The sequence below is a fragment of the Pan troglodytes genome, chromosome 6 (genome assembly GCF_028858775.2).
Source record: "Pan troglodytes isolate AG18354 chromosome 6, NHGRI_mPanTro3-v2.0_pri, whole genome shotgun sequence".
NCBI lineage: Eukaryota > Metazoa > Chordata > Mammalia > Primates > Hominidae > Pan > Pan troglodytes.
The window spans coordinates 42,063,147-42,076,237 of record NC_072404.2 but is presented as its reverse complement, the minus strand read 5'-3'; the positions used below and the strand labels follow the sequence as shown (position 1 = coordinate 42,076,237).

At 47.3% G+C, this 13,091-nt stretch overlaps 1 protein-coding gene across 1 annotated transcript in view; it reads right to left on the bottom strand.

Annotated features, from left to right (window-relative positions):
- Positions 1 to 5,275: 5,275 nt before the first annotated feature.
- EEPD1 (endonuclease/exonuclease/phosphatase family domain containing 1) overlaps positions 5,276 to 13,091 on the bottom strand; it is a 140,860-nt gene continuing 133,044 nt past the window's right edge. Inside the window, exons 7-8 of the mRNA XM_001169567.7 lie at positions 7,815 to 8,009; positions 5,276 to 5,994 (exon numbers count right to left, since the gene is read on the bottom strand). Coding sequence (XP_001169567.4) covers positions 5,795 to 5,994; positions 7,815 to 8,009 — 395 coding nt within the window. The 3' untranslated portion in view covers positions 5,276 to 5,794. The remainder of the gene's footprint in view (positions 5,995 to 7,814; positions 8,010 to 13,091) is intronic.

Here is a 13,091-nt window from a genome sequence, read left to right as displayed (position 1 = left end):
GAATTCTGTCTTCCCTGCTAAACTGTAAGCTTCACACAAAAGGGATTATCCTGTGAAGTGTCAGGCACACATTAGGCCTTCAGTAAATATGAGTTGGATGGATGGATGCTTTGGCTTTGATCATTCTCTCCCCTCCCCCTTCCTCTCTCTCCCTTATTTCCCTTACTTAATTTATTCTAACCAGCCAGCTGCTAAGTGGACAGGCTGGAGAAGGTGCTATTCATGAAGTTCCTAGGAAGGAAGTGTCCAGTGTCAGCCTGGTCCCAGAGGCTCTGAATGAGGGTTCACTGCAACTTCCAGCCTGGCCCAGAGAGAGTTCTGTACCAACGAGCCACTCAGATCCAAGTGATGGCTCCATCCAAACCACTTTAGAAATCACACCTCAAAGCCATACTGAATTGGATTGTCCTTATTTAAAGCATTTCAAAGTAAAACATCCAAGTATTCCTTTACTGAGGGGGGAGAAGTAGGAATCAAGCCCAAGAAAACATCTCCAGGCACTGAACTGCTAATGCAGCCTTGCACCAGCCCAGCCCTAGGACTTGTCAGCCAGCACCCCGAAAATCCAACAGGCCTCAGGCTGCTTAAGCCCATTAATGAAGCGCAGTACACTAAGGTATCTGGTGTGCACACATGAGCACGTGTCTTTGTGTACACGTCCTCACAACTCTGCATGGCCAACACCTTTGCTCATTCACCCTCAAACCTCAATTCCTGCACCAACAAAGCATCCCTTGGCAAACACTGCCCCTCTCAGGGGGGTTTTCTCTCCAGGATGCAGTGGTGGATCATGCCGAGGCACGAGCTCTTAAGTCGTCTCCAATCCTCTCCCGGCTGGTTCCTCTAGAAGCACAATGACCTGCCCCCTGACTGCATGACCTACCCTTCCCAAGCCCCTCACAACACCACTCACAATGTGTCTGCTCATGCAGGCTGCTCTGCGGACACTCCTTGGAGAGTCTGGGCCTGCCAAATTCAGTGACCATCCCAGGGAATGTTGGCTGTCCCTCCCCACAGGAATTCACCCAGTGGCCGCCTGTCCTTGTGCTCATGGTAAATCCAAGGTGCTGTGTGTGTGTGGTCCCCAGAGAAGCTTTATTGAGTTTCCCACTGAGTTTCTCTACCAGGAACAGCCGGAGCCTGGGAGCAGCGGTTTTTGGCCCTGAGAGAGCCTCTGGGTTTTTCTCAATAATCAGTGTGCATGTGACAGGTACCACTGGCCCAGGGGTCCCTACTTCCGAGGGCCCAAATTGACCAGTGGAAAGTATAGAATTCCATGCTATTGGGAAACCACAAAGCTTGGAAGGAGCAGAGAGAGCCTGGGGATACAATGTAAACACTAAGAAATAAGCAGTGAAAGATTATTTTTAGAAACGCTGCCACTTAGTGAGCCCTTATGATGTGTCAGAGCATTTGAAACAAATGGCTTCCCTGCAGTGTCACACCACTGGCCCTGCGGTCAGATGCCCTGAGAGCTGGGCAGATGTTTATTTTTCACAACCTTCTCAGAGAGGTTTTGTCCTCACTTAATAGACAAGAAAACTGGGACTTTGCCAGACATCTTGAACATGCAGGGGCCAGCAGCTATGACACAGAGAGCTGGGACAGAAGCCAGGCCTGCTGCCTCCAAATCCTGGGCATGTAGCCATGGAGCAGTGACAACACACCCGGGGTCCTCAGGGGAGAAGTGCCACCCACTCTGTCTGTGGTGTAAGAGTTTATGTCCAACTAAGCCCAGGCAGAGGCACTTTGCCTCTGGGTGCAGGGCGTGCTGGTAGAAGTGCAACGCTGGTGGGCAGGCATTCTGGCTCTGCCCTTTCTCCTTGTACAGCCCTAGCCTGGTTACCTTCTCCATGCCTCAGTTTCCTCCTCTGTGAAAGGAACAGAAGAAAGATAATAGGACCAACTTGATTGCACTGTTCTGAGGATGAAGTCAGTTTAAAGTATGAAGTGCTTAGAACAGTAAGGGGTCAATAAGTGGGGGCATGGGTTATTTGAAACTGTATGCTAAGTTTAAGACCCGTGAGTGCTGTTCAAGTCATTAATTCCTTTCCCCAGAAAACAAACCCTGTAGCTGTCTCAGGTGAGATTCACTTAAGGTGGAGACTTAAGCCACGCTGGGCAGAACCGAAAACCCAGGTGTTAGGATTCTCACCCATTCCAGAGGGCAATGTCATCTGCACTGAGGAGAATTCTGATGTCAGAACCAAAGAAACACAAAGAAGAAAATAGCATCCCCTTGACTTCGAAAGAAAGCAGCCCTTTAGGAAAGGCCAAGCCCGTGTCCTCCCTTGCAGTCCCTAGAGCAGCCATGAGGGAGTCAAAGCTTGGGCCTAGTTATTTGAGGCCCAAGAGGGCTTCCGGCCTCTAGTCAGTCACCCCTGCAGTGCCGGCAGAGCTGATAGAGATGGCTGGGTCCCCACCCCTGCATAGAAAGAGCCATCTCTGATCTGTGGTAGACAATGGGCAGGAGAGGAGAGAGGTTCCACTGGGGCCTGGAAGGGACAGTTGGCTGCCTGCAGTTCTCCTATGATAGGGAGAGCAGGGAGAATGCCATCGGCTCCTAGTCAGCGCCTGTGGGACTGTAAGAGCTTTTCTTGTACTTAATCCCTTCTTCCCCTCCCAACCCCGGTTCAGCAGCAGGGGACTTCCCTTGGCTTCTCCAACAAAGTCCTTCGCAGTTAGGCCCCTTCTCAGACAATCTTGGAAGACGGAGAAGCAAGAAAAGAATGGAGGGGGAGAATGGAAGAGGTGGACTCAGAAATGCCACATTTGTGGGTGGAGCTGGGGCTGGGGTGAGAGGAAGCTCCAGGGAAGGCACAGAAACAATCCAAGGGAGGCAGGTCAATTCCACACAGCGGAACATGACTCAGCAGGAAAAAGAAAGGAGCTATCAGACCACAGAAAGACACAGAGCAACCTTAAATGCATGTGGCTAGGGGTAGAAGCTCACGTGAATAGGCTGCATACTCTATAATTCCAACCAAACGACACCCTGGAAAAGACAAAACTATGGAGATGGTGAAAAGAGCAGTGATTGTCACGGGTTAGGGGGAGGGAGGCATGGGTGAATAGGTGGAGAACAAGGGTATTTTTTTTAGACAGAGTTTCGCTCTTGTTGCCCAGGCTGGAGTACAATGGCATGATCTCAGCTCACTGCAACCTCTACCTCCCAGGTTCAAGCAATTCTCGTGCTTCAGCCTCCCAAGTAGCTGGGATTACAGGCATGCGCCACCACATCTGGCTAAATTTTGTAATTTTTAGTAGAGATGGGGTTTCACCATGTTGGTCAAGCTGGTCTCGAACTCCTGACCTCAAATGATCTGCCCGCCTCCACCTCCCAAAGTGCTGGGATTACGGGCTCGAGCCACCATGCCCCACCACAAGGGCATTTTTAGATCAGAGGAACTATTCTGAATGATTCTGTAGCATGGTGATATGTGTCATTCTACATTTGTCAAAACCCATAGGATGCACAACACAAAGAGTGAACTTTAATATAAACTATGAACACTGTAGCTAATAATAATGAATACAAGTTCATCAGTTGTAACAAAGTGCCATGCTAATGCAACATGCTAATTAGAGGGGGAAATATGCAAAGAAGAGGAGGGATATGGGAATCCCTTTGTGCCTAACTTTTCTGTAAACATAAAACTGCTCTTACAAATAAAGCCTATTAATTAAAACAACAAAATACAAAACAACAACTAAAACCAAAAACAGCCAGCACCCAATAGGTTGAGCTGGAGTAAGAACAGGCTGCCCAGCACACTTCCTGGGCCACTGAGCCCTGGGTGTGAAAAGCAAAAGGGACAGTGAAGTTTGGCTGGGACTCAGCTCCCCAGCCTCTGGCTCAAGCCCGATTACGAACACAAAGGTCATCTGATTGGATTTCCTGTCCCCTCAGCTCACTTAAGGAGGCTTTTCTGTCCACAGCTTTGGTTGCAAAAAGCAATCTGGCTAAAGGGATTTGGGACATCCGGCTGGTGAATGTAGGGGAGGTTTTACCTTTAGATGAGGCACCAGAAACGATGTGCTCCCTGGTAGCATCCTGAGCTGCCCCTCTTGACTTTAATGCTAACCCTGCTGCTTTTCCTCAAGGCTCAGACATCCCATTTCGATGCTTCCAGAAGCACAGCCTGAACCCAGGGACAGGAGCTGCTGCCCTCCCACTGGAGAGACCTCAGAATGGACACAATTGATTCCCAAGTACCCTTAGAGCTCCTGGAAGAGGGTTCCCTTCCCGTCCCCAAGACCAGCGATGCTCCTTGGAGCCAGGTGGCCCCAAAAGGATGGCCTTTGGGGAAAAATGGGCCCCCTTCACGGCCCATCAGCTCCAGGTCAGAGAAGCCACTGGTTTACACTACTTGGGGACAGGAGGGTTCTTGATACTGGTCTACATTTAGTGTTCGGTGTGGAAAGCGGAATAAGTCCTCAGCTTCCATGGGATACTGGAATAATCTAGGTAATCTAAGCTCATAACTCACCTTTTCACTATTTACTTTCATATTTTTCCATTCATGTTAAGCATAAAGTTGAAATGTGAGCACACAGCAAAACCTGAGTCTGCATCCCTCTATTTACCCAGTGGTGTGACCTTGAGGAGGTTGAGCTCTCTAAGCCTCAGCGTCTTCAGCTGTGAAACGCGAATTGTGGCAGATCTGCCTGGGATGGTGTTGCCTAAGGGAAATCCCTCCTGGCTTGGGCTCGGGGATGCAGATGCCTAGTGGCAGGCACGCATCCTCGCTTCCTCCCCACAACCTCTCTCCAGCCCCACAACCAACTGTCCCTACCTCCAGCCACTAGGAGGGGCACTCTCCATGATACCCTAAGGTCTAACTTCCTATGTATCCTGACACAGCACACATTCCTGATAGTCAACCACAGGAGGCTCCGGGCTAAAAACTGGAGTGAGTGGGGACGAAGGAGGAGGTGATACCACCCTGAGAGAATTCTTGTCCTGCAAAGAGAACTAAACAAATAGTGCTCCAGGCAAAAGCCAGGCTGGTGAAGGAGGCAGGGGATGAAGGAGGGCTGGGAAGGGGAGATGACAGAGAGGCTTCACAGAGGTCCCGGCGAGTTGATGGGGGCTTGAGAGGCGCCTCTGCAAGGCCTCAAGGTGGGGACATGAAAGGCGCAGGGGAAGTGAAGCTGGTCAGGGCTTGACCCTAGCTCCACACAGAGGCACCTGCCGTGGTGCAAATACACACTGCGCGTTGAGGGGTCGGGGGAGGGCTGTTGCGGACTTGTCCCATGCTCTCACTGCAGCGAGGCAGGTTAATCTGTTTATTTTTTCAAAACAAAACTAAAAATCGCCACTCAATGTATCTGAGCAGAGTGCCTGACCACAGTTAAAAGCTTTCTGTAATGCGCAGCAGGAACGTCATAGCCTGGTGGTCAGAAATGAGTGCTTCTGGCGCTGCTGGACTGTGGCCCGCAGCCTGAGCACCCCTTCTTCTCCTCCCTCTGCTCATATTGTCCTTGTGCTGCCATCCAGTCAGCAGCGGACAGCCAGCCCAATGCCGCTCAGGTCTGTGGCATCCAGAGATAAAAGGCGTCTCCGCTCCCCGCAGGTTTCTGCTTTGCCCACCTGGTGGGGTATGCGCCTGGCACGCCACCCCCACTGGAGGTCCTGAATGGTCCACAGAGAAGGCGTGGGGCAAGGCCTCAAGTGCTGATGCTCTGAGAATAAAAATTAAAAGGCAGTTCTGCCCTGAAGTGTCACCCTGCAGGGCTCACTCCTTGGCTGTGCCCCCCTGGGTCCCAGGGTGGACACATGGATTTGGTGTCATCATCGCTCGTGCTTGATGTTGGCTTCACTTCGCTCCAAGGCCACCCCACTGCCGTTCCGAGGGGCGTCCTTCTTGCTCCAGTCCTTTTCAGTGTAGAGCTCGGCTAGCACTGGGCAGTGTTCAGAAGCCACCCCGCCCCAAGACCAGTTATCCGGAATCCAAGGGTTCGTGAGGCCTTCTCTCACCACAGCCCAGTGACCTGAAGGGAGAGGAAGGAAAGAGACCGGGAATCAGGATGGGGGGTTGGGTGCAGGGGGTCCTGGATTGGCAGGTGGAGGGTCACACCGCATGTCTGCAGGCCGGGGTGCCCGGAGAGGCTGCCTCAGGTAGCTGGAAGGTGCCTGTGCATTTGCCTGTGCATATTAAAGGTCTCGGCCAGTTTGATTTTCCACATAAAGGAGGGTTTCTGCATTTAGGCAGTGAAAGCACCCAGAGGCCAGGCCTCCTGTCCATCCAGACACACATGGGCACATGGGCTGACCTGTCCTCATACACGCGCTGCTGTGAATCTGATCACAAAACAGAGACAGACGCCTCATAAAGACATCCCAAGTCCAAAGCAAAGGTCCAGTTTTGCAAAGCAAAAGACACTCAGGGGGTTAGGGGTGGAAATTCTTTCTACACAAAGGGTAAAAAAGAAAAAATTACAGAAGCTTATGAGAAAGTAACGGTATTTTTAAAACGAGGATTTAGAAATCTATGAAGCAGGAAGTATATTTGAATATAATTAAATAATGAATAGTTACAAAAACAACTACAGAATAGCTAGAAAGCACTGTGTGGTCCTTAGTGCAGGATTGACATGGGCCTGGATTCTGGGTGGAGCTTTGGCACACACTGCTGACCGTTCTGTAGCGGGGGCAACTCCTCCCTGAGCTCAGCAACTTCACAGGAAGGGAACCACTGAAAGGATTTCCAACTTCCTTCCAGCCCTGTTGGCTCAGCTTCCCCAGCTCTCTTCCTTCAATAGACACCTTCCTGGGAGCCTGCAAAGGCCGTGGGCTGGCCTCTTTTCCTGGCCCATAGCGCATTTCTGCAAACCGAGGCTAGTTTGACAACTGTCATTCTCTCTGAGACCCACTTTCTTCATCATTTGGGTCCTCCCATGACAGAGTACAACAGGAAACTAGTGCCCCAAGAGAGAGGGGAGAAGCAGGTGACAGTCAAGCCTAGATGTCCTAGTCTTGAAGATCTTGGCCTTGGCTGCCCATTAGTCTCTCTCGCAATAAAAGCCAGGCCCTGCAACTTTTCTTATTTTTAAATTTCTCATTGAAGTATAATAGGCATCCGTGGGGCTTTGCAAAGTGTCCAGTCAGAGTTTAGAAATACTGTTCTTGTCTTTCATCAAAAGACCCTACTGTCTCTTCCATATTGTTGACTGTCTCCTGACTCAGCAGGTTACCAGTCTGCAGGGAGGGTGAAATCGCCCCCATACCCTGCTCCTTGCAGAGCACTGAGCATTTCTCCTGTCCCATTGTGACACTACATGAGACACCTGTTCACCTCACAGCATGTCCACCTCATAGCATGTCTACACTGCATCCTACAACACAACACTTGCATGTTTGACAAATGTTTGCTAGAGGACTAAGTGTCCTAAAAGTAACGCTATCAGCTCATCTCTGAATCAGGACTCTGCTAATCTATAACCAGGTTTGCCTGGAACACATCTGCTTGCTGTAGGTCAGTGGGTATTCTAAAATTATTTGTCACACCCCCTTTCACTTTGAAAAATGAGGATTTAGAAATCTAAGCAGCAGGAGGTATATTTGAATAAAATTAACGAATAGTTACAAAAACAATTAGAGAATGGCTGGAAAGCACTGTGTGGTCCTTAGCGCGGGACTGACAGGGGCCTGGATTCCTGGATTCCGTCTCTGATTAAATGACAGTTATACAGTCACGTAAACCACAATCCTATGTATGCCTCAGAGGAGGTGAGATGACTTCTGTCAGTTCAGACCTGTTTCTCTCACTCCATTCCTGAACAGGAGAAAGGACAAGTGAGTTCTGCCTCACCTGTGAAAACCTTCTTTAAGCTTTTACTGATCCAGATGTTGTCCAGAGACTTCGAGCCTTGAGGGTTCTTGGTGCTGATGTTGGTGAAGGTGTGCGCGGGGATCAGGTGGTGGAACTTTTCTTTCCTCAGGATATCATAGTCATTGCTGTCTGGCCCTTGGCCAAAATCCCCTAAGATAATGACATCCTTTTCTCCTGGAAGTGGAAGGAAGAAAATGAGTTTAAGAGTTGTTGGGAAGTAAAACCCAACATTGACCGTGGCCCTTTGAAACGGGATTGAGATTCTCTGACTTGACTCCCATGGGGTTAGTACTGTGGCATGGTTCTCACTCTCCTAACTCTTCCACATTTCATGTGCGTATCACCCTGCCACCAATATTAAGAGTAAGTCAGCAACACGTTTGGAAATCAGGGGCAGCGTGACACAAAAATCACCCTTGTTGAAGCCTATGGGTTCCAAATCTTATCACAAAAAAAAAAAAAAAAAAAAAAAAGACCTAAGGGTCTTACCCAAATATTTAACAAAAACTCAACATACTACTGGGCACTTACTATGCAGGAAATCCAGAGATGAATAAAATGCAACTCCTGCTCTGAGAGACAGACTAGAAAACAGACAAGAGCACAGAGTAGGTGCAAAAACAAACACACATACTGAAACCAACACAGCACAGGGAAAGGTGGTCAGGGAAGGCTTCCCGGAGGAGACAATGCCTGACTTGGGTCTCAGAGGATGCACAGAAGTGCTTGGTTCAACACAGATGAGAGGGAACCTATGCAAGGCCAGGGAGTTAAGAAACAGCCTGGCTTCCTGGGGGTGGGGTGGGTACCTGAGGTTCAGTTGGCTACTTCTCTAGGACAAGGTATCAAGAAGCCAGATGTTAAAGATGAGGTTGGAGATATAAGCAGCAGCCACTCCTCGATTGGGAACTGTACTCTGTCTGCTTGAGGGTCAAATTCAGATCAAGAGACCAAGGGAAAAGCCTGGGTCTTCCTGGCATTCAATGGGCAGCCCACAGTATCCATCCATCCATCATGTTGATGCACATAATGTACCATTTTCCTGCTGCTGGTCACTTTTAAGGCTGTTCCCAGTAGCCACTGCTATAAATAATGCTGAAGTGAGCATCTCATTTTTTTTTTTTTTTTTTTTTTTTTTTGGTGAGACAGTCTCACTCTGTTGGCCGGGCTGGAGTGCAGTGGCACAATCTCGGCTCACTACAACCTCTGCCTCCTGGGTTCAAGCGATTCTCCTGCCTCAGCCTCCTGAGTAGCTGGGACTACAGGCACCCACCACCACGCCTTGCTAACTTTTGTATTTTTAGTAGAGACAGGGCTTAACCATGTTGGCCAGGCTGATCTCGAACTCCTGACCTCAAGTGATCCGTCCGCCTCTCCCTCCCAAAGTGCTGGGATTATAGGCGTGAGCCACCACACCTGGCAGCTTTCTGTTCTTAGAACTATAGAGAGTCCTCATGAAAAACTATGGCCATTGTTAAGGCTCTGGATAAATACTGCCAGCCTGCTTTCCAAGGCTGCTCTGGTTTCAACCCTCCCCAGCAACCTAAGGAAATTCCTCTCACTGCATCCCTCATCAAAACATTCATTTGATATGTGAAAATGATGTCTTCCATTTGTAGAAAATGAAGTTGTACTCCCCCTCCTTTAGGCTAGAGTATCTACACATGTTATCTGGAATTCTGCTGTACAAGGGATGGATCTCTTCTTCCCATTTATTAATTTTTTCAACCATTTACTTAGATCAGTATGGACTCATGGATACTTATGAGGTATAAGTCAGGTATACCTTGAGTTATATCCAGTACTATGTCATTGACTTTGTTCCTGAAATATTTCCAGCTTTGGTCACTGAGAGCTCTTTCAGTTGGCTCATGCGTCCTTTTGACATCCACCCAGCAGGTTTTTTTTGTTTGCTTGTTTGAGCACTTCCTTCTGACACGACAAGATGCTCCAAGATCATGTTGTATATACATATTTTTTCTTTTTTTTTTTTTTTGAGACAGAGTCTTGCTGTGTCACCCAGGCTGGAGTGCAGTGGTGGATCTCGGCTCACTGCAACCTCTGCCTCTCGGGTTCAAGCAATCCTCCTGCCTCAGCCTCCTGAGTAGCTGGGATTACAGGTATTACCAACACGCCTGGCTAATCTTTGTATTTTTAGTAGAGATGGGGTTTTACCATGTTGGCCAGGCTGGTCTTGAACTCCTGACCTCAAGTGATCTGCTCACTTCGGCTTCCCAAAGTGCTGGGATTATAGGCGTGAGCCACCGTGCCTGACCTACCATACTGTGTATTTTCTCAGTCCTCGCATCAGCCATTTCTCTGAGGAGCCCTGGTTCCTTTCATCGGAGAACGGCATCAGAAACGATGCCTGATAGGTCTGTTATTTGTACAGGGTATTAGTGTTTTGTTTATTGATTTATATGAACTCTCCATATAAAAACATATCAACCTTTATCATATATAGGAACTGATTTTCTTTTTAGTTTGTGATTTGCCTTTTCATTTGTCTATGACCAAACTGAAGCACACAAAAGTTAAAAAAAATTTTTTTTTTAAAATGTAGTACAATCTGGCAGAATTTTCCTAGAGTGCCTCCAAAATCAAACAAATACCCACTAAGTTCTTTTTATCATTTCATTTCTTACATTTCACTTTTTTCCCCCCACTTCCTCCTATGTGATGATACATTTCACTCTTTAACTTGCCTGGAATTTACTTTTATTTTTCATGCAAATAATTAACCCCCTCTGCCAGTATCATTCCTAGAAAAATCCTTTTTTTCTCAACTAAATTGTAATACTGGCCTGTTATCTTAAATATCTTTTTGTATAACATTTCTATTTCTGAGCTTTATTCTATCATATTGATCAATTTTTGAGTGAGTACTAGATGTTTTAATATTCTTTCATTTAAAATGTTTATATATTCTCATGATATTGAAATTTTCATTCCCAAATTTTATTTTAAACTAAACTCATGTTAACTTTAACATTCTTATCTTTGGTTGGCAGGAGGAGAATGCTGTTCTCTTGTTCCTTGTGTCCCCTTCTAGACACTCTACACAGAGGAGCAGACGTGTATACTTACATAGTTATTTTCACTCAAATGTTAGCAACTTTACCTATCAATTCCTGCTTTATTTTTTCTTATCAGTACATCCTGGAGATGGATGTGCTTCAAATAGGAAGTTTTGAAACTTTTTTTTTTTTTTTTTGAGATGGAGTCTCACTCTGTCGCCCAGGCTGGAGTACAGTGGCGCCATCTCAGCTCACTACAGCTTCCACCTCCCGGGTTCAAGCGATTCTCCTGCCTCAGCCTCCCAAGTAGCCGGGATTACAGATGCGTGCCACTGCGCCTGGCTAATTTTTGTATTTTTAGTAGAGATGGTGTTTCACCATGTTGGCCAGGCTAGTCTTGAACTCCTGACCTCAGGTGATCTGCCCGCCTTGGCCTCCCAAAGTGCTGGGGTTACGGGCATGAGCCACGGCGCCTGGCTAAACATTTTTTCTTTTTAAAATGTATGGGGTGGGGGTGTTCCTTTTCTCAAATGAGATCCTGTAGGAAGCCCCAAAAGTAGAGTGGGTAAAAGTGGAGCTTCTCTGACTGAAGTTGGAGCGGGGGAGCTCTACAAAAAGCCCTTGGGGCATCAGGAGTTCATAAAAATATTAATGTTTGAGTCCCACTCTCAGAAATTGGAGTTCCACCTGTAGAGATTCTGATTTAGCGTCTCCGGTGGCCTGGTCTTCAGCATTTCCTGAAGCTCTCTGGGATTGCATGTCCAGCCAGGTATGGGAACCACAACTAGAATATTAAAGAGCTCTGCTGAGACCTGGTGCAGTCAACTACACGGAACCATGGAAAGGACGGGTACCTCGAACTGTCAACACGTCTCACCCAAGAACACTTTGCCATGTTTCTCCATTGATTGAAGTATTTATTAAAAAAATTCTTCACTGAAGTCTTATTATTTTCTTCACTTTACCACCACATTTCTAAGTATTTTATATTTTTGATTTTTATTATGAATGGGATCTTTGTTTTATCCCATTATATTTTCTCTAATGGTTATTTTTAAATTTTTTTATTTCCACAGGTTACTAATGATATATATCAAAAGGACTAATTTTTTATTTTAACTTTTTAACTAGGCAGTTTTCTTAATTCTCTTACTGGGAATAATTTTTTTTTTTAACTTTAGGTGTAACAAACCAACAATCATATTCTCTGAAAACAGTGACACTTTTGTGTCCTATTCTTCCAAGTCCTCTTTTCGACTTATTAATCCAAATTAGCTAGGAGGAAGAGTGGTCACAGAGGGGCTGAAAATGAAACAAAACCTGACACAGGAGAATATCAGAAAACAGTGGCTCTAGGCCAGGCACAGTGGCTCACACCTGTAATCCCAGCACTTTGGGAGGCTGAGGCAGGGGATCACCTGAGGTCAGGAGTTTGAGACCAGCCTGGCCGACATAGTGAAACCCCACCTCTACTAAAGATGCAAAAATCAGCCAGGCATAGTGGTGGGCGCCTGTAATCCCAGTTACTTGGGAGGCTGAGGCAGGAGAATCGCTTGAACCCGGGAGACAGAGGTTGCAGTGAGCCAACATGGCTCCACTGCACTCCAGCCTCGGCTGGAGTGAGACTCTGTCAAAGAAGAAAAGAAAGAAGAGAAAGAGAAAAAGAGAAAAAGAGAGAAAGAGAGAGAGAGAGAAAGACAAGGAGGGAGGGAGGGAGAGACAGAGAGAGAGAAAGAAAAAGAGAGAAAAAGAAAGAAAGAAAGAAAGAAAACAGTGGTTCTCGGCCCCGGTTCTAAGAGAAAACAGCTGGATGACTCTGAGTGTGGAATTTGAAGTTTGTCACTTCCCAGCTTCGTGACCTTGGGCAAGCCTTTTAGTCTATAAAAGGGAAAGAACAAGCCATTTCCTCCCAGGTTGGTGTCAGGATTAGAGGAGCCACCAGAAGCGCCTGGCACGGGGCACTCACATGTAGCGTGTGCCCCCTTCCTGATCAGTTTCCTGATACAGCTTCACAGGTTTGTCAGGGAGAGACACACAGTGGAAGTTAAATATGTGTGCATAAGAACTACAAAGTGATTTCAGGGCCAAGGGGGAAAGGTTTTCTCCTAAAGCATTTTAGACATTTCTCCCACAGTCTGATTTACCCTAGAGGAAGTGGGATAGTTATGAAGTATTTTCCAAGCAAAGCGAGTAGAAATCCTGAAAGAACACTCGCCCCCCAGCTGGGCTCTGCGGGATT